This window comes from Apodemus sylvaticus, chromosome 1 (assembly GCF_947179515.1).
Source record: "Apodemus sylvaticus chromosome 1, mApoSyl1.1, whole genome shotgun sequence".
In the NCBI taxonomy this organism is placed as follows: domain Eukaryota; kingdom Metazoa; phylum Chordata; class Mammalia; order Rodentia; family Muridae; genus Apodemus; species Apodemus sylvaticus.
The window spans coordinates 15,496,505-15,517,813 of record NC_067472.1 but is presented as its reverse complement, the minus strand read 5'-3'; the positions used below and the strand labels follow the sequence as shown (position 1 = coordinate 15,517,813).

Genomic DNA, 21,309 nt, shown 5'->3' with positions numbered 1-21,309 from the left:
GAATTCCACTGTTTCCTCTGCAAGCAGAAACCCATCCTCTTGTCTTCCTCTCACACAATCCCATCTGAAGATACTTCTAATATCTTATCAAGCTGACATTCGAAAAGAAACTTTGTTAATTCTTTTAAAAATGGTTTGTTTTGCTGGACATGGTAGCATATGACTTTAATCCCAGCACTTGGGAGGCAGAGGCAGGCAGATCGACGTGAGTTCGAGATTAGCATGGTCTATAAAGTGAGTTCCAGGGAAGCCAGGGCTGTTACCCAGAGAAACTCTGCCTTGAAAAACAAACAAACAAAAGATTTATTTTTATTATTTAAAAAGTATGAGTCTGTGCCTGGCATAGTGGAGCAGCACAGTTATCTGTGAGGCTGAATCCAGCCTGGGCTACAAGGATAGTCAGGATTACACAAAGACGCTCTCTCTCTCTCTGTCTCTCTCTCTCTCTGTCTCTCTCAGTCACAGTAGACAGTGTGATATGTATATGCTGGGAACTGAACTCAGGTCTTCTGGAAAAGCATTAGGCACCCTTAACTGCTAAGATTCCTCTCCAGTTCACCTGTCAGCATTGCAAAGGAAAATGGGAAATCTTCATTATTTGTTGTTGTTGTTATTATTGTTAATGATGTGGACTAACGGTGTGAGATTAGGCCCTAAGACTTGATTCTCATGCACCTCCACCAACCATTCATTAAGATTTGTCCAAGGCTTAATAGGAAGGGCTGAACCGAGAGTCATAGCCCTATGGAGGAAGGTATAAAAAGTATTGAGGGAGGCTGAAGAGGTGGTTTATTGGCTAAAAGCATTATCTTAAAACAGACAAACAAATTCCTTCGTTTTAAAAAAGGAAGTATTAAGTACCCCCATGCTTCCCTACTCCCTGCCCGGAACTGACTGGGGGTAGGTGGATGTTTTTCTCTGCTATGCATGGAGCCAGCTTTCCTCGTCAGAACTCTTTCCAGTTCTGGAAAATGAGGATACTCTAATTAGATATCCAAGATTTCTGCTACCATTTTCTCTATTTCTGGATGGTAGGAATGGAGTAGAAAATGCAAATTCAGAGTCGGGTTGAGACAGGCACATATACCAAAGTGGGGCGCCGAAGACAGTAGGGCATAGGAAAGATTGCATGGGCGGGACTTAGGAACGGGATTCAACTCCAGACCTGCCTGGAAAGAGAGTGATCCCGAAAGTAGTAAAGCCAGGAGGACTTCGGTAGGATGAAGTTGGGGGAGCAGGGTCGCCCGCTCAAGCTCTCAAAACGGACCCCGCCCCCTTTCCAGCAAATCACAGCCTTCCTCCCCAGGATGCCCAGTAGCCACTGCTAAACAGCGCACTGCAACCGAACACTATCTGACCACACCTTCTCAACCGCCTAGCACAATTTCTCATTGTTTATTGGCTTCTGTAACTGTCAATCAGAGAATCCTCGTCTCCGTTGGCTGTCCCCTACCTACTCTTCTTTCCTTGTAATCTGGTCTCTTAGGGCATTGCACGCCTCCCAGAGCTAATTTCTTTCTTCGATTGGATAGCCGGAATGCCACTTTTCAGAGTGCCACGCTCTGATTGGCTGATCGTGTCAGGACTCGCGCAGTTACCAGGCAGCGGGCTTGACTGAGGCTAGTTACCACGTCAGTGAGCTGACAGGGAAGGTAGCCGGCTCCACCGACCGTCCCGGCCCACTTATTCCGGCCTGCAGTGAGGTCTCACCCTGAAGTTAGGGCTGCTTTCCAGAAGACAGGACCCTTCCCTTCTCTCACTCGCCGCCGGCGCCGGGAGAGCGGCTGGGAGACGCCTCCGGGGCCAGGCTGGACATGAGCTGCGGCTGCCGGTCCTGGGACTAGGCCCCGCCATTTTGGATCCGCTGACAGGTCAGCGAAGTCTCTTCTTAGAGTTCCAGCGTCGTGAGGGCCGCCTGACGTTGCCATGAAGAATAAGGAGGACGGGTCCTTCAGTTGGGCGAAGCGGCCTGGGCGAGGGGCTCAGTGGGAAGAAATAAACCCAGAGGACTGATGTGAGAGGGAGTTGGGAGGTGTGCAGGGGCCAAAGGTCAGACCCTTGCCCCCAGGGGTGTTTCAGCCCCACGGGAGACTCGGAGGATGCCAGAATCATTTTTGTTTTTGATTTTTTTCCCCCAAGGCGTAATCTGGCCCCCAGCTCTTCGTTTTCAGATCTTTCTGCACCCCAAAGAATTCAGTCCTCAAAATCTGAAAGCAAAATTAAGGATGGTTTCAGGCTTTAGATAGTGAATCTTTTCAGATTCCGTAGAACTGTCACTTCTGGGTGATTGGGTCCTAACGCAACTGAAGCGCTCCATTAATTCCGCAAGACGAGCCAGTGCAGTTTGGATTAGGTAGTCAAAAGGCATAGAAGACTTGAGGCCAGCGGCCTGAGGAACTGGCCTCTAAACTTTTCCCTTTACAGGCTAGCTCAGTTGTCATGGTGGGCCTGTATATAAACACTTTTGTTTCTTTTTGAGTCAGGTTCTTTCTCTGTAGTTCTGGTTGTTCTGTAGACCAGGCTGGTCTCGAATTTATAAAGATCCACCTGCCTTAAATCCTTTATGTGTGTGTTTCGGGTAAGCGTTTACCCACTGTGACTTTCTTCTATTTACTTTAAGGATATGAGGTTTAATCCTAAGGATGCCACTCTTTTGTGACACATTTGATTGAGAGTTAAGAGGGATTTGAATTCTGATACAGCTTGGTACTGGTGGTCTATTTACTTTTAGTAGGTAGAAAACATGAAAAGGGCTGGAGATGTAGCTGACTGAGTGTTTGCCTTGCACGCTTGAAGTCCTTGAGTTTGGTCCCCAGCCTTTCATAAACTGGGCATGTTGGTACACATCTGTTACTATTCCCTACTTGGGAGATGGAAGCACGAGGGTCAGACCTGACATTCAAGGTTATCCTCAGCTATTTCTTGAGTTAGAGGCCAGCCTGGGCCAAATGAGACATGTTCTTTAACAAAGAGACAAGTTATGAGAGATGTTCTTCTACTCCTTGTGGTAGGGTCAGGGAAGCAGAGTGAATGATGGGGCACAACCCGAAAGAGTGTAGTTTATGGCCCAGTAGTGACCTTTGACATTGTTGTGTTATAAACTGGTGGAAGTCCATCAAAGGTAAAGAGTACTTTAGTGTTTTTTTAGTGCAGAAACTCATATCCAGAATACTAGGTACTAGTAAGCCTCATGGAGCATATGAGTGGGAAAATCTGCTTTGGGATTGCTCAGTTTACACAAAGTCTTGCAGTAGTGGGGATGGGACCCTAGGGACCCATATGGTATACATACACATGAGCTATGTGTATGTAACTAAGCCATATACATAGCTTAACTTGCTTTATTTATATTTATTTATTTAGAGACACAATCTCTCTAAATGGTTCTGACTGGTCTGGAATTTGTTCTGTAGTTCTTAAACTTGTGATCCTTCCTAAGTTGCTGGGTTTACAGGCCTGCAGTCTTAGATCTCCCTGTATATTTCTGAAAAGTAGTGACATATGCTAGATGTAGTGACAGACATTTGTAATCTCAGTACTTTCAGGGTTGAGGAACGACATTTTGAGTTTAAGACCAGTCTTCCTACATAGTGAGGTCCTCAAGAAAAAAAGAGTAGTAAAATTAAAAGTAGAGTGTGCTAATTCCTTTCAGCAGTGATAGGGCCCAGCATATGCCATCTATCCCTCAGGTTAGATTAGTGTGTGGTTAGCCTTTGTGTCCTGGTCTGGCCCGGGCAGTCAGCTGGGTATGCCCCCAGTCGGGCATGGCAAGTAGTAACTAGGTGGGCCACTCTCTCAGGTATTGGAAGGCAGATCGTCTAAGATGATACTACCTGAACCAAGTTTCTCTTACTTAATTCTCTCTGCCCTCCTAAGAATGGGTGTGTTAGAGTATATAACCAGTATGTGTGTATGTTAGAAAGAGAAGTAATAATGTTTATGGTTTATATGTATAGACCAGGTAAAACAAATGGATGGGAATGGTACAAGACACTTTTTTTGGGGGGGGTGTATATGTCTGTTTTCAACACAGGGTTTCTCTGTGTAGTACTGGCTGTCCTGGAACTTGATTTGTAGACTAGGCTAGCCTTGAACTCACAGAGATCTGCCTGCTTCTGCCTCCCCAGTGCTGGAATTAAAGGCATGCACCACCACTGCTCTGCTAATAGTGGTTTTTGTAAGATGCAGAATCTTCCAGAAAGTAGTTAATTTGACAGGTGGAATGGTAGCCCAGCAAACACCCAGGTTAGGTGCCTGGAACTCTGCTGAGTTGAAAGTGCTCTGCATAATTGGCAGTGCTCTCTTGATAGGTAGTGTGACAGCATCTTTTCAGTTTGGGGCCTAAAGGTGACTATAGAGACTTCAGAGAAAAATCTTTTTTTTTTTTTTTTTTTTTTTGTATTTTAAGTCATTTTCTGAGCTAGTGGTTTATCTCAATGATAAAGCATTTACCTAGATGTGAGAGGAGGCCCTAGATTTGATCTTCAGTGATGGGGGATGGAAATACAAATTTGTACATAGGAATAATTCCACTAACATAAATGTTCTTTAAGGTTGTACTTAAACTTCTTTTTAATAGTGTCTGTATATTCTAGTCTTAACAGTGGTGCTCATTGGCACAGTAGGAATTAACATTGTGGACACATTTTAGCAGCTGGTTGAGTTTCAGCTCAACACAGTCTTTCCCTCCCCTGTGTTCTAGAAGTCAGGATGACTGCTGCTTTAAAATAATCACACTCAGTGATAGGTTGTTTATTCTGGCTGACTGGGCAGTTAGAGAGGAAGAAGACATAGCTCTTGCTTGTGAGGAGATACTATTTATAAACAGCATCACTGGAAAGGCCATTGATTGATCACATTCTAGTGATTGAGTATGGCTGATTAGAGTGATTGGATGTTAGGTTCATGTTGGGGTTGGGTTGAAGGGAGAAGGAGAGATTCATTTTATCTTTATGCTGGAAAAGCTGTGAAATAAATAGTAAATTGTTGTTAATCTTTTATTGCTCCTCTTTTTTAACATTTCACCTGCATTTGTTTAACTAAAGGAAGATACAGTAGAGTGGTATGCTGCACTGGAACTCCATTATTAGTGGAAATGGTCATGAAAGTGATGATGATTCCCAATAGTATAAACGTGTAAGTGCGAGAGCAAGTCTTATAAACAAGGCCTGTAAGCTCGCATGCATGTCAGGTAGCTACTGTCAATACCTGCATTGGGTCAGGCAGAAGCATAGCGCAGTAGAGCCTGGAATACGCAGGCCTGGATGGAAGGGCAGCTGCTACTTACTCCACAGGTGGTTACTGTTTGAAGACCTGAGCAAGGGCTAGCCTTTCTATTTTTTAGTATGTAATGATCCCTCAAAGAGAAGATAGGCAAGCTGTGTGGGACTGTCACTGCTGCTCCCAATATGCCATCACTCAAGTCATTTTCTTTGTCCTACTCTGCCACTGGTCACCCTTATGCCTTGGGTGTTCTGAGTTGTTAGCAATGTGGGATAGGGAGAAGCTTTGTTTCATTTTCATCTCTGAGATGGGCAGTTTTGGACAGGTCAGAGGCTTACCCTACATGTGGTTCTAGTATAGTCTCAGAAATCTTCACAGAGGAGGAGATGGCACACAGAGCTAAGGTACACTGGTCACCTGATTAGCAGGTTTGAGAGGATTTTCCAGCTGTGGCTGGTCAGATCAGAGTAGCAGCTCTTTCCTGGTTCTATTGTAACTTCACTCTTTGTATAATTTTCTTGTGTTCAGTAAGGTTTTTGTGTGCTCTTTCCCCATATCGGTAGTGCGTTTTGATTGCATGTATGTATGTGCTATTTGGCCTGGTGCAGGTGGAAGTCAGAAGAGGGAGTTGGATGATTGTGAACCAACATGGGTCTTCAAGACATGTCCATGGGAAGACAATGTGGGTCTTCTGCAGGAGCAGCAAGTGCTCCTAACCTCCGAACCATCTCTCCGGCCCCTCCTTTTTTTTTGAGAGAGGGTCTCAACTGTACAGCCCAGACTGGCCTTGTACTTGAGGTTTTGCAGCCTTGGCCTTCCATTGCTGGGAATACAGGTGTGTAGCACTGTAGCTGAGGTTTGTTTAAAAAGAGCTGTGGACACAGTGTTATGTGCTGACCAAAAAGATGTGCTCATACTGTGTAGGAGAGTGAGTTAGCCGAGGAAGACTTCATGAGGAGACACTGTCAGAAGAACAGTGTTCAGGAGGTGTTGACCATGTTCAGTGCCATGCTGGGTGCCTCACAGCAAACCCAAGGGCAACCTTCTTCATTCTTCAATGGAGAATTGGAGGGTTTTGTATATTTTTGTTTTGTTTTGTTTTTTGTTTTGCTTTTGGACAAGATTGCAATGTGTAACCCAAGCTAGCTCTGAATACTTAATTCTCCCATCTAATTACCACATATAGCTACTGTGAAAAACTGTAAAGCAAGGCTCAGAAGGATTGGGAAACTTGGTTAAGAGTTATAAGTTTGTGGTACATGCTTACTTAGCCTGCATGTAGCCCTGGGTGCAGTCTCCAACACTAGGGGTGAGTAGGGGGAAAATAAATAAACAAACAAATAAAGAAGTCTTGACTATAGTCATTCAATTAGAAGTAAGGAACTCAGTCAAGTCTGTCTTGCATAACTCTACTATTGACTGTTTTTTCATGGGGTGTGGTATTCTAGAACTTGATTTGTGTAGACTAATCTTGAACTCACAGAGGTCTGCCTGCCCCTGCCTCCTAAGTACTGAGATTAAAGCTGGGAGCCACCACGACTGCTTGGTTATTGACTTTTAATGTGAAGTGAGCAAGAACATTTTAGAAAAATGGATAAGAGGAGAGCTGAACATTCAGCAAAGAATGGGGTCGCACTTCAAAGGCAGAGAGGGGGCAAACCATGGCTTTGAGCTTGACATGTTTGTACACTTGTAAATCCCATCACCATTTGGAACACTTGAGGCAACAAAATTTGAGTTCCAGGCTGTCTGGGTTATAGAGCAAGATCCTCATTAAAAACAAACAAAATACCAACAACCCATCTAAACACCAACCCAAGGCTGTCACCCAGTGTATATTTGCATTTACCTCCCCTCTGCCTTACTAGTTTCACCACCCTTACCCTGGTCAGATTTTTTTATTTCTCTGAGAACTAGACGCAGAAGTGGAATTGCTGAGATGAAGGATAAGCAGTTCTTTAACTTGGCATGATGATTTCGAATTGTTTCTCAAACAGATTGTATCTGTGTAGGTACTGCTAGCCATTTGATCTTTACTACATATGGTCAGATTTAAATTTCATCATTATTATGGTTTTGTGTTTTTGAGATAGTATCTTATTCTATAGTTAGTCCAGTTTGATTTATAACTCAGTATGTAGCCCAAGCTGGCCTTGAACCCCTGACAGACCTCTTGCCCCAGCCTCCTAATTGCTGGGATTACATTTCATTATTTTTAAATTATTATCTGTTGTCATTATTACTATTTTGGAGGTCTAAAATGGTATCTCATTATAATCTTGTTAAATTTAATTTTTTAGACAGGATCTCACTATGTTGTTCTGGTTGGCTTAGAACTTACTGTGTAAATCAGATTGGCTTCAAACTCACTGAAATCTGCTTGCCTTTGCCTCCAAAGTGCTGGGATTAAAGGTGTGAACCGCCATCCCTAGTTTATTATAATCTGGTCATTTTGCTGATTATAAATGAAGCTAATAATATTTTTCTACTAATTTGTTATTTGTGTTTTCATGAAATACTTGTTCTATTCATATTTTTTGCTAACTTTTTCTATTTTTTTCTCTTTTTACTTCAGTTTTTCAAGGGTTTCTCTGTATAACAGCCCTGACTCGATTTATAGACCAGGCTGGCTTTGAATTTAAAGAGGTCCTTCTACCTCTGCCTCCTGAGTTCTGGGATTAAAGATGTATGCCACCATGTCAAAGCCTAACTCTTTCCATTTTCATGTGTGTATGGTGTGTGTGTGTGCATGTTTCCATATTTGTGCATGTGCACATGTATGTGTGTGTATGTATTTGGAATTCCAAGGTTAGTATTTGTAATCATCCACAATCTTCCATCTTGTTACTAAGGCAGGGTTTCTTAATCAAATCTAGAGCTTGCCTATAGTATTGCTAGCCATCTTGCTTTAAGGATCCTGTTTCTACCCTCTGAGGCTGGAATTATAGGTGGGTGACCATGCCCACCTCGCATTTATATGGAGTCAGGATCTGAACTCTGGACTTCACATTTGCATAGCCTATCTATCTTCAAGTACCTATCTATCTTCCTAGTCTTCTCTTGCTTATGAAAAAAAATAGTTATTATTTATTTTGTGTATTTGTGTGCCATGGTGCATATGTGGAGGTCTGAGAACAGCTTCAGGAGCTGGTTCTCTGGTTTGACTATGTAAGTCTTAGGCATCATACATCATACTTGGGTTGTCAGGGCTGGGTGTTTGAAGCAGTCCCAAAGATACCCAGGAGTGACAGAGCAGGCGATCTGTTCTTAGTGTTTTGAGAACCTTCATATTTACATCTGTGTAGCTAGACAAGTTTACCAGCAAGGCATAAGGAAGATTTCCCTCTTTTTTTTTTTTTTTTTTTTGCGGCTTTTTTTGAGACAGGGTTTCTCTGTGTAGCCCTGGCTGTCCTGGAACTCACTCTGTAGACCAGGCTGGCCTTGAACTCAGAAATCTGCCTGCCTCTGCCTCCCAGGTGCTGGGATTATTATTATTATTATTTTGGTTTTTTGGATTTGTTTTTTTCAAGACAGGGTTTCTCTGTATAGCCCTGGCTGTCCTGAAACTCACTCTGTAGACCAGGCTGGCCTCGAACTCAGAAATCTGCCAACCTCTGCCTCCCAGAGTGCTGGGATTACAGGCGTGTGTCACCACCACCTGGCTTTGACCACATTCTTATCAATATTTTTCATTATTTGTTTTCTTAATGACTGCCCTTCTGATTGGCAGAAGATGCATTCTCATTGTTGATTTGTATTTCTCTGATGGCTAGTAAAGTTGAACATTTTTTTATGCTTATTGGACACTTGCAGTTCATCTTTCGAGAACTGTCTGCCCAATTATTGAATGGATTGTTTGAGACCGTTTTTCCCTTCTTTGTGTGTGAGCATGTATGTTGTACTTGTTTGTGTGGGTACATAGGCACAAGTGTCTTTCACTGGACCTGCTCACCTGTTTGACTAGACTGGCTTGGCCAGCAAGCCCTAGGGATCCTCCTGTCCACTTCCCCAGCACTCAGGTTACAGGTACCTGCTGGCATGCCTTTTATTTGGCATTATTTTTATTTTATTTGCATTCTATCTGTGATTTTGAACTCAGATCTTCATTCTTTTCTGACTGCCATCTCCCTGGCTCTGGGCTGTTTATTTCTTGTATATTTTAGATGTAGTCTAGCTAGTAAATATTCCCTTCTAGTCTGTAGGCTGTATCTTTACTCAGTTAGCTGGTTCTTGTTCAGAGGTTTTCAATTTCATGAGGTCTCATCATGAGGTTTGTTATTGACCTAATTTCTCGTGTGACTAAAGTCTCATTGAAAGTTCCTGCATGTACCTATATCTTGAACTCTTTTTCCTCTAACAGTTTCAGTGTTTGAGGCTTTATTTTAAGGTTTTAGTCTGTTTGGAGTTGGGTGTTTTATTTTGTTTTGTTTTGTGGAATATGGGAGATGGGTTTTAGTTTCATTATTCTGTATGTGGATATCTGGTTGGTTTTCTTTTCTCTTTCTTCTTCCCTCCCTCCCTCAGCCCCTCTCTCCCTTCCTCCCTTCCTTTCTTCTTTTCTCCCTATCTCCTTCCTTCCTTCCTTCTTTCTTTCCTTCCTTCCTTCCTTTCTTTGGATATTTGGTTGGTTTTCTTTTCTTCTCTTCTATTTTCTATTCTTTTCCTTTCTTTTTCCCTCGCAAAATGGTTTCTCTGTGTAGCCCTTGCTCACTCTATAGATCAGGCTGGCCTCAAACTCAGAGATCTGCCTGCTTCTGCCTCTGAAGGCCGTCACTATGCTTAACTTGGTGGTTTTCACGACTTTCATTTCTTGTGAGACCCCATCTTATATAAAACATGCAAATTTAGCTACTCTAAAAAGTTCATTTTATGTGTGTGGGTGTTTTGCATACATGTATGTATGATATGACTACCTAGTGCCCTTGGAGGCCAGAAGAGGTTACCAGATGCCCTGGGACTTAAGTTATAGATGATTGTTAGCTGTTGCATGGGTGCTGGGAATTAAATCTGGGTCCTCTGGCCAGTGCTGTGAACTGCCCAGCCAGCTTTCCAGCACCTCAAGCTGAGCTATTATGAAAGCATATTTTTCCAATGACTTTCTGTGTTAGAGTGTTTGTTTTTTGTTTTTTGTTTTTGTTTTACATACTATTGAACTGTAAATTTTCTCAATGGAAATAATAGATCTCTTTTTATTATGACTAGTGTCTAATTATATTGGTAATATGCTAAAATATTCTTCTGAAAAAAATCAAAGCACTACAGATAAAGGTTTGATTATACCCTAATTTCAAAGCACTTTCTCTTTAGATAGGTATGAATTTGGATATATTTTTCTAGATCCTTTATTTATTTGTATTAAAATTAAAACAATTGCTGAGCATGGTGGCTCACACCTTTAATCCTAGCATTCGGGAGACAGAGTCAAGTGGATCTCTTAAGGTCAGCCTGGTCTACAGAGTAAGTCCTAGGACAGCCAGGGCTATACAGAGAAACCCTGTCTCAAAAAACAAAACAAAACAAAACAAATTAACTTTATTTATTTAATTTTATGTGTATGAGTGTTTTGCCTACATGTATGTTTGTATACTTGTGGTTGCAAGTCGCTGTGGGGTACTGGGAACCGAATTATTTCTCCAGCTCCATTTATTTATTTATGGTTTTTGAGACAGGTTTTCTCTGTGTAGCCCTGGCTGCTCTAGAACTCACTGTGTAGGACAAACTGTCCTTTCCCTTACAGAGACTGGCCTGCCTCTGCCTCTTGTGTGCTGGGATTAAAGGTGCAGACCACCATACCCAACTTTAGATGCTGTACTTGAGATATACTTAATCTGTCTGTCTGTCTGTCTGTCTATCTATCTATATCTGTACAGAATATATTAACTGTGCTTATCAAAATGGATGACTCCTAGATCAAACATCAAAGTACAAATTTCAGGAGAATATATAAAATATTAATTACATATAAAACATAGAATGATGTTATATATTATTTAAAGGTACATATAGATGAAATAAGAGTAAAAAGTTAATAAATGTCAGTTTTACAATAGTAGGAGTTATGGGGCAAAAGCAAGAAGATTTGTTTGGGAAGTATTCAGAGTCTTCAGTTGTACCACTAATCTGAATGCTGACTATTATATGACTGTATCCTTTTGTATGCTAAATATTACATATTTAAAAAATAAAAATGTCATGTTTCGCATGGGTGGTTTTTTTTTTGTTGTTTATACACACAGCAGTATATTATAGTAAGTAGTCATACACTATAATACTTTTTTTCACTTTGTAGTAGTTGTGAACTATTTTCTTTTTCTTTTCTTTCTTCCCCCCCCCCCCCCCCCCCCCCCCCCCCCCCCCCCCCCCCCCCGAGAGAGACTCACTACATAGATAAGGCTGGCTTCAAACTAGTGTTTCTTGGGTTAACTATACTGATTCTAAGGAGTTTTTAAATTATGGAAAATGGCAAATTTGTTGTTACGTACTCCTAGGATACACACTATGCTAAGAAAAAAAAAAATGTTTTCTGGCAAAGAGTCTCATGTATCCGGGTTGTCTCTAATTTGCTGTTTGTGAAGGATGACATCACCATGTCTTTTTGGCCTGCCTTCACCTACTGTGTGCTAGATCACAGGTGTTCCTCACTGTGCCTGCCTTATGGAAGTGGTGCTGGGCATGAACTTAGAACTTTGTGCCTGCTAGGGAAGCACTCTACCATATGAACTACATCCCTAGTCTTCCAAGAGAAATTCTGTTTTTCAATATTTTCACTGTGGGAAATAATTAAATATCTTTTCTAAGTGCTATTCTGGGCAGCAAAGACAATCCTGCAATAGTTCCTTTGAAACTATTCGCAGTTACAATAATAAATTAGTTCTTCTGCCTCAGCCACTTGTGGCTAGAATTACAGCTGTAAGCCACCATCCATGGCTGGCATTTAAATAATCCCCCATCTTGGGCTTGAAGAAATTGCTCAATGGTTAAGAGAACTGGTTGCTCTTCTAGAGGACTCAGGTTTGATTTCCAGCACCCAGATGGTGGCTCATAACCATAACCATCTGTAACTCCAGTCCGGTGGCTCTTATGCTCTCTTCTGGCTGTACTGGTACTGGGTGTGTACATGGTGCACAGATGTATGTGCAGAGTAAACATTTGTATACATAAAGTAGAAGGAAAAGGCAGATGTTGTCATGTGAACCTTTAATCTCAGCATTTGGGATGCAGATGCAGGTGGATCTCTAGTTTGAGGCCAGCCTGGTTTATAGAGTGAGTTCTAAGACAGCAAGGGCTACACAGAAGAACCCTGTTTCAAAATGAAACCAGTGAATCAAGCAAGCAAGCAAACGAACAGCTCTGAAAGGAAAAAAATATTAACTAATCTTTTCTTTTCATCTGTTCTGGTTGGTTTGTCAGGATGGTGGATAAGAATATTTACATCATTCAAGGAGAAATTAACATTGTTGTTGGTGCCATCAAACGAAATGCCCGATGGAGCACCCATATACCACTGGTAAGTGGGGAGAGGGCAGACAGTCAGGTCACCAAATTATGGACATCTCATCCTTGGTTAAAAAAACAACTAAGAGGGGAGGAGTGTGTTCTCATCCTTGGTTATAAAAACAACTAAGAGGGGAGGAGTGTGTGTGTGTGTGTGTGTGTGTGAGATGAAAGAAGATGGGGATGTAAAAGGAAAGGAATAGGTCCTGTGGTGGATTGAATAGGTGTGACCTCCAAGACTCATATGTTTGAATGCTTGGCTCATAGGGAGTGGTCCAATTAGGAGGTATGACTTAGTTGGAGTAGATGTGGCCTTTTTGGAAGCAGTATGTCACTGTGGAGTGTCTCACTGTGTGAGACTTTGAGGTGTCATATAAGCTCAAGATATGCTCAGTGGGACAGTTTTCTGCCACCAGCCGCCTGTGGATAGAGATATAGAGCTCTTGGTTCCTCCAGCACCATGCCTGCACAATACCATGCTTCCTGCCATGTTGATAATGGACTGACATCAGAAACTGTAAGCCAGCCCCAATGAAATGTGTTCTTTTATAAGAGTTGCCCTGGTTGTCTCTTCACACCCATGAAACCCTAATAAGACAGGTCCTGAGAGAAGGAGGGAGAGAAGAGAACAATAGAACCCATGGGACATGAAAGCACAGAGGGGATGAGCTGGCTGCAGGGGCGTATCCTGTAATCCTAGCACTTGGAGGAGAAGCAAAAGGATCATACATTCAAGGCTAGCTTTGACTACATAGCAAGTTCAAAGTCAACCTGGGTTGCTTGAGACCCTGTGTTAAAAACCAAGAATAAAGGAGTGGGTGGGCATTTAGGTCTGTAAATGGCTCAACAGTTAAGAGTACTTACTAATTTTCCAGTAGACCAAGTTTGGTTCAGAGTACTCATATTGGGCAACTCACAACTCTGTCTTCAGTTCTGGGTGATCTTATACCCTCTTCTAGCCTCCTTGGGTACCTGCACACTATACTATATACTCATGAAGACGTATACATCCACACTGAATAAAAATAAATCTTAAAGGATATGGTCCAGGGAGATGGCTCAGCAGTTGAAACACTTGCTGCACAAGCAGTAGGCCTAGAGTTTGGATCCCTAGAACATACATAAAGGATTAGTGGTTATCCAGAGCTGGTGAAGTGACTGAGTGGGTAAAACTTGTAATTCGAGGCCAGAGCAAGTGGGTAAACTAGCCATATCAGTGAGCTCTGGGGTTGTCTGAGAGCTCAGCTTCTGAGGCTAAGGTGGCAGAGTGATGGAGGTAGATGCCCAGTGTTAACTTCAGGCCTCCACATGTCTGTGAGCATGTATATATACACATGCATACCACACACATATTCAGATGTCCACACACATATCCAGATGAAAAAGAAGAATTAAAAATAACAACCATAAAAATAGTAGCTAGTAAGTGGATGACTTAGTGGATGAAATCCTGATAACCTGAGTTTGATCCCTGAAACCTACATAAAAATGGACAGAGAAACAATTCTACAAAGTTCTCCTCTGATGTTGACATGTTCATGTGAAGTATATATATTATATATAATAAACAAACCAAGCCCAAAGGAAAAAGGAGGCAATCTTGAGGGGAGTAGAGGACTAGCCAGAATGGCTAGGAGGATGGGAGAGGGCAGTGGGGCATTAATTTGTAGGTGAGGCTGGCTGTCTTGCCTCCATTTCCCAAGTGTTAGGATTACAGATATGCACCACCACCACCCTCAAGTTGAAATCCATTATTTTGTAGGCTATCTTGAGCACAGGTTTCACAATGGAGGATCTAGAGGAAGGACCGAAAGAGCTGAAGGAGTTTGCAGCCCCATAGGAGGAACAACAATATGAACCAACCAGTACCGCTAGAGCTCTCAGGGACTAAACCACCAGCCAAAGAGTACATATGGAGGGAACCCATGGCTCCAGTTGCATATGTAGCAGAGGATGGTCTTTTCAGACGTCAGTGAGAAGAGAGGCCATTGGTCCTGTGAAGGCTCGATGCTCCAGTGTAGGGGAATGCCAGGTCAGGAAAGTGGGAGTGGGTGGGTTGGTAGCAGGGGAGAGGGGATGGGATAAGGGGTTTTTGGAGGGGAAACAAGGAAAGGGGATAACATTTGAAATTTAAATAAAGCAAATATCTATTAAAAAATGTTTGTAGGCTAACAATAACCTAGGGCTGGCAGGGTGGGTGAGTGGCTAAAGCCTAATGTATGAATCTCTGATCTGTTGTTGTGAAGAGGCTTCATGACCAAAGCAACTCTTATGAAGGAAGCATTTAATTGCCGGTGTACAGTTAGTCTGTTATCATGGTGGTACCATGGTGGCATACACGGTTCTAGAACAGTGACTGAGAGCTACATTCTGATCTTTAGGCAGCAGAAGGGGGAAACTAGGCATTTTCATTCAAACCACCACATCTGACCCCCTGGGTTCAAATGTTTGGAACCCACATGGTGGAAGAAAAGAACTGACTAGCACAGGTTGTCATCTGACTACTATGAGTGTGCCTTTACATGTATGTACACACAAATAAAGGTGAAAAAATCCCCCATTAAAACAATAATTTTCCAGTAATAATAGAAGTAATAGGAATTCAGAAGTATTCTTTGTATGCAAGAACGCTTCTGTTTTCCCTTTTTTTCCTAGCTAGTATCAGATTTACAGGCTTAATCCAAAAGATGACCACATTCTATACACACACATGCATGTATATAATGTATATATACATGAAGTAAAAATAGAGACACTTTATTAAGAAAGGGAAACAACTCATTTTTGGAGACAGGTTTCTCTGTATAGCCCTGGATATCCTGGAACTTGCTTTGTCGACCAGGTTGGCCTCAAATTCACAGAAATCCACCTGCTTCAGCCTCTCAAATATTGAGACTAGAGGTGTGTACCATGCCTAGCACTCTTGATAATGGAAGTGGGCTAGTGCATTAGCTACCTTTCTGTTGCTGTGATAGAACACTAACCAGAGATGTAGAGATGACTCACTGGTTAAGAATACTTGTTGCTTTTTCAGAGGCCCCAGATTGATTCCTAGCACCCATACCAGTTCCAGGGAAACTAATGCCCTCTTTTGGTCTCATGGGCACTAGGTACATGTGTGCACAGATATACATGCAGGCAAAATACCCACACATACAATAGAAATCTAAAACAGAAAAGCAAAAAAAGCCAAAACTCCATGTCTAGGCTTGGAGAGATGGCTCAGGAGTTAAGAGCACTGACTGCTCTTCCAGAGGTCCTGGCTAAGATTCCCAGCACCCATATTGAGGTTTACAACTGTCTGTAACTCCAATTTCAGGAATCTAATACTCTTTTCTTTTAAAACTTAAAAAAACTATTATTTTATGTAAATAGATATTTTGTCTGCTTATATGTCTTTGTGCCACATATATGCCTGAACTTTTGTAGATTAAATTGACATTTGGGACTTAAGCATACCCAGAAACATCAGAAAGATTACCTTCTATCATGAGAAGAAAACACATCTCTTGGAACTGGAGTTAGAGATGGTTTTGAACTGCCCTGTGGATGGCTGAGCCATCTCTCCAGCTCCCCCACCTCCCCATTCCTTTTCTGACTTGAGGGTACCGAGGGCACAAGCGGTGCACATACATACATGCAAGCAAGATATGCTGTCACACACAGTGTGAAGTAAAACAAAAGAGACTCAGGAAGGAGTCTACTTTGTCCTACAGTTCCTAGGAAAGAGTCCATATGGTGGGTGGAGTTGGGGAGTGGCAGTAGATGACCAGAGCAGGAAGTTAAGAGAGAGATTTTTAGCTATAAGCATGAAGCAGAGAATAAACTGAAGTGGGAAGTGAATTATCAGAACCCACCCCTAATGACTAGCTTTCTGCAACACTATCTTACCAAACAGTGCCGCTAACTGGGGGCTCAGGGTTTAAATATCTGAGCTTTTGACAGACATTCTCAGTCAAATCACCACTGATAGTTAGCTAGGGAAAGCTCTCAAAAGCTTTATTTGAAAATTATAAAAATGTTTATTTATCTTTATTTTATGTGCATTGGTGTCTTGCCTGCATGTATTTCTGTATGAAAATGCCAGGTCCCCTGAAACTAACGTAACAAACAATTGTGAGCTGTCACAGAAGAGAATTGAGCCAGAGTCCTCTGGAAGAGTAGCCAGTGCTCTTGACTGCTGAGCCATCTCTTCAGTCCCACCTCATTTTTATAATTTTTTGTTTTGTTTTTTTTTCGAGACATGGTTTCTCTGTGTATCTTTGATTGTCCTGGAACTCACTCAGTAGACCAGGCTGGCCTTGAACTCAGAGATCTGCCTTCCTCTGCTTTCCAAATGCTGGAAATAAAAGAGTGTACTACGGCCACCACCCTAGTATAAATGTATTTTTTATTTATGTATATGTTTATGTATATGTGTGTGCCCATGCCTGCACACATGCATGCCCACGTGCATACAGTGTTTGAAGTACCTGAGGAGGCCAGAAGACGGGGTCGGCTCCTCTAGAGCTGGAGCGACTGCTGGTTATAAGCCGCTGGATGTGGGGACTGGGCATTAAGCTCAGCTGCTGGGCTATTTCTCTTGTCTCCTTTATAAATTAAGTTGATATTTGGGACTACTTTAGAATTCCTAGAAACATCAGAAAGACTTTACTTTCCTAGGGCTATAATTAGTAATCAAATTCATTAAATTAGGTCAGTTTTTGATAATACATAAAGTATAGCTGAGTGATGATAATTCTATGCAGTGGAGTCTACGAGCTTCCACATATGGAGCAAGCCATATCTTACCAATCAGATGGATAAGAAACTTAGTTATTATTAGGTCTCAGGAAGTTCATATGTCCATAAATGAGCTCAGGCTGGCTTAGAGAAAGGTTTCTGGCTGTTAGATAAAAGCCTGCCTTCTTAAGGAACTTGTAAAATGTTTTATCTGGTTTGTTTAGTTTTTTCCCCCCAAAGGAGCTCCTTTCTGCAACTATTATTTTCTCCCTATACTCTGCGTGGCTTGTCCACCCTGCTATTCCATCCTAGGCCCCCTGGCTCTCTCTTGTGTCTGTTTTGCTCTCTCCACGATTCTCTCCCATTCTCCAGCTACCCTAGCCCTGCCATGCCCAGTATGTTTCTCTTCTCTCTGGCTCTGGAATCTTCCAGATGTCAATGGATATCACTTTCTCTTATCCAAATATAAACCCTCCTCCTCAAGGAATAGTTATGTCGGCAGTTTCTTTAGTGTACACCCTCACATACAGTTATAAAGTTAGATTGTTGTTGTTGTGTATGTATGTATATTTAATGTATTGTGTGTGTGTGTATGTATGAATATATATATATATATATATATATATATATATATATATATTGTGGAATTGGTGTAAAAAAATTTTTGGTGTGACTCTAACCAAACAAGTGAAAGATCTATACAACAAGGTCTCTGAAGAAGGAAATCGAAGAAGACCTCAGAAAATGGAAAAATCTGCCATGCTCGTGGATTGACAGGATTAATATAGTTAAAATGGCCATCTTGCCAAAAGAGATCTACAGATTCAACGCAATCCCCATCAAAATCCCAACTCAGTTCTTCACAGAGTTAGAAAAAGCATTCTCAAATTCATCTGGAATAACAAAAAACCCAGGATAGCTAAAACTATTCTCAACAACAAAAGAAATTCTGGGGGAATCAGTATCCCTGACTTCAAGCAATACTACAGAGCAATAGTGTTAAAAACTGCATGGTATTGGCACAGTGACAGACAAGTGGACCAATGGAATAGAATTGAAGATCCAGAAATGAATCCACACACCTATGGTCACTTGATCTTTGACAAAGGAGCCGAAAACATCCAGTGGCAAAAAGATAGCCTTTTCAACAATTGGTGCTGGTTCAATTGGAGGTCAGCCTGCAGAAGAATGCGAATTGATCCATTCTTATCTCCATGTACTAAACTTCACTCCAAGTGGATCAAGGACCTCCATGTAAAACCAGACACACTGAAACTAATAGAAAAGAAACTGGGGAAGACTTGAGGACATGGGCACAGGGGAAAAGTTCCTGAACAGATCACCAATAGCTTATGCTCTAAGATCAAGAATTGACAATTGGGACCTCATAAAATTACAAAGTTTCTGTAAGGCAAAGGACACTGTTAAAAGGACAAAATGGCAACCATCAAATTGGGAAAGGATATTCACCAACCCTACATCTGATTGAGGGCTAATATCCAATATATACAAAGAACTCAAGAAGTTAGACCCCAGGGAACCAAATAACCCTATTAAAAATGGGGTACAGATCTAAACAAAGAATTTTCACCTGAAGAAATTCGGATGGCCAGAGGCACCTTAAGAAGTGCTCAACATCATTAGTCATTAGGGAAATGCAAATCACCTGAGATTTCACCTTACACCAGTCAGAATGGCTAAGCTCAAAAACTCAGGAGACAGCAGGTGTTGTCGAGGATGTGGAGAAAGAGGAACACTCCTCCACTCCTGGTGGGGCTGTAAGATGGTACAACCACTTTGGAAATCAGTCTGGCGGTTCCTCAGAAAACTGGACATGACACTTCCGGAGGACCCTGCTATACCTCTCCTGGGCATATACCCAAAGGATTCCCTGGCATGCAATAAAGACACATGCTCCATTATGTTCATAGCAGCCTTATTTATAATAGCCAGAAGCTGGAAAGAACCCAGATGTCCCTCAGAGGAGGAATGGATACAGAAAATGTGGTATATTTACACAATGGAATACTACTCAGCAATTAGAAACAATGAATTCACAAAATTTTTAGGCAAATGGTTTGATCTGGAAAATATCATCCTAAGTGAGGTAACCCAGTCACAAAAGAATACACATGGAATGCAATCTCTGATAAGTGGATATTAATTAGCCCAGAAGCCCTGAATACCCAAGGCACAAATTGCATAACAAATGACTCCCATGAAGAAGTATGGAGAGGGTCCTGATCCTGGAAAGGATTGATCTAGCATTGGAGGGAAATATAAGGACAGAGAAAAAGGAGGGAGGTGATTGGAGAATGGATGGAGAGAAGAAGGTTTATGGGACATATGGGGAGGGGGATCCAGGAAAGGGGAAATCATTTGGAATGTAAACAAAGAATATAGAAAATAAAAATATTAAAAATAAAAGAAAATTGGCACAATTATAAAAACAAGCTTAGTGCTTTCTAACTAGCATCTTACCTGCTAACCCATCTCTCCAGCCCCCTAATTAATATTTTTGAATTGACATGGAACAAGTTAGAAAGTTCTAATATATATATATATATATGTATTTATATATATATATATTATGTGTATATATGGAATAAAAGTACAGACATGTGGGTTTGTATACACAAACACTTAGATAAATAATATTGGCCCTTTTTTTTTTTTAATGTCAGTCCCTTTTTGTGTGAGAAAATTTAAAACACCTGGGGCATCTAGGTATGTAAAATAGGCATACAAATAAAACATATACTGATAATACATCATAAAGAAATTTATTTAAAAGTAATTCTGAGATGGCTTAGAGTATAGAGCTGCTTGCCACCATGCCTGATGACCCAGCTTTGATCCCTAGAACATGCTGGAAGGAGAGAAGCAAGTCTTGCAGGCCAGGCCAGGCTCTGACTTTCACACCTACATCAAGGCATGAGTGCCTATATGCATAAATACATGAACACAACAAAAGTTTTAAAAATATTCTTTGATATACATATAGTCCTATTGTTTATTAAAGATTAAAGCCTATTTGCATACTAATGAGGTATATGTCCTTACTTTTTTTTTTTTTTCTGAGACAGGGTTTCTCTGGGTAGCCCTGGCTGTCCTGGAACTCACTCTGTAGACCAGGCTGGCCTCAAACTCAGAAATCCGCCTGCCTCTGCTTCCCAAGTGCTGGGATTACAGGCGTGCAAGACCACTGCCTGGCGTACTTACATAGTCTTACGTAAAGAATTAAACCATGGCTGAGTTTTGGTACAGCAAGATGTAGAATGTTGTCACTGTTCTTCAGAGTTGGTGGTTATTTTGATTTTATCTGTAATCTTTAATGCTGACAGTGCTGTTTTGCATAGATATGTAGTACACAAAGGCAGAAGTGTATTAAGAGTTTCAGAAATTGTTGGAAATCCTTTTGTAATCTTTTTTTTTTTTTTTGGATTTGGTTTTTTCGAGACAGGGTTTCTCTGTATAGCCCTGGCTGTCCTGGAACTCACTCTGTAGACCAGGCTGGCCTCAAACTCAGAAATCCGTCTGCCTCTGCCTCCCAGAGTGCTGGGATTACAGGCGTGCGCTACCACCGCCCGGCCCCTTTTGTAATCTTAAGCCAAGATTCATTTCATCATTTTGCTTTTCTTTTTTCTGGCTTTTTCAAAACTGTCCTGGCTGACTGCCCTTACTTTGTAGACCGGGCTGGCCTCGAACTCATAGAGATCCAACTGCCTCTGCCTCTGGAGGGCTGGGACTAAAGGCGTGTGCGACACACCTGGATCATGATTTTTTTTTTTAAGTCATTCTTTGACATGAAGCTTGTTAGTAATACAAGCAGGAATTTTAAAACCAAACATTCTAAAAATATAATACAAA

General features: G+C 41.6%; 1 protein-coding gene across 5 annotated transcripts in view; it reads left to right on the top strand.

Moving 5' to 3' along the window:
- Positions 1-1,613: 1,613 nt before the first annotated feature.
- Positions 1,614-21,309, top strand: part of Gbf1 (golgi brefeldin A resistant guanine nucleotide exchange factor 1) — a 138,758-nt gene continuing 119,062 nt past the window's right edge. For all 5 annotated transcript variants that reach the window (XM_052184686.1, XM_052184680.1, XM_052184685.1 and 2 more), the window contains exons 1-2: positions 1,614-1,871; positions 12,634-12,730. In XM_052184686.1, coding sequence (XP_052040646.1) covers positions 12,635-12,730 — 96 coding nt within the window. In that variant the 5' untranslated portion in view covers positions 1,614-1,871; position 12,634. The remainder of the gene's footprint in view (positions 1,872-12,633; positions 12,731-21,309) is intronic.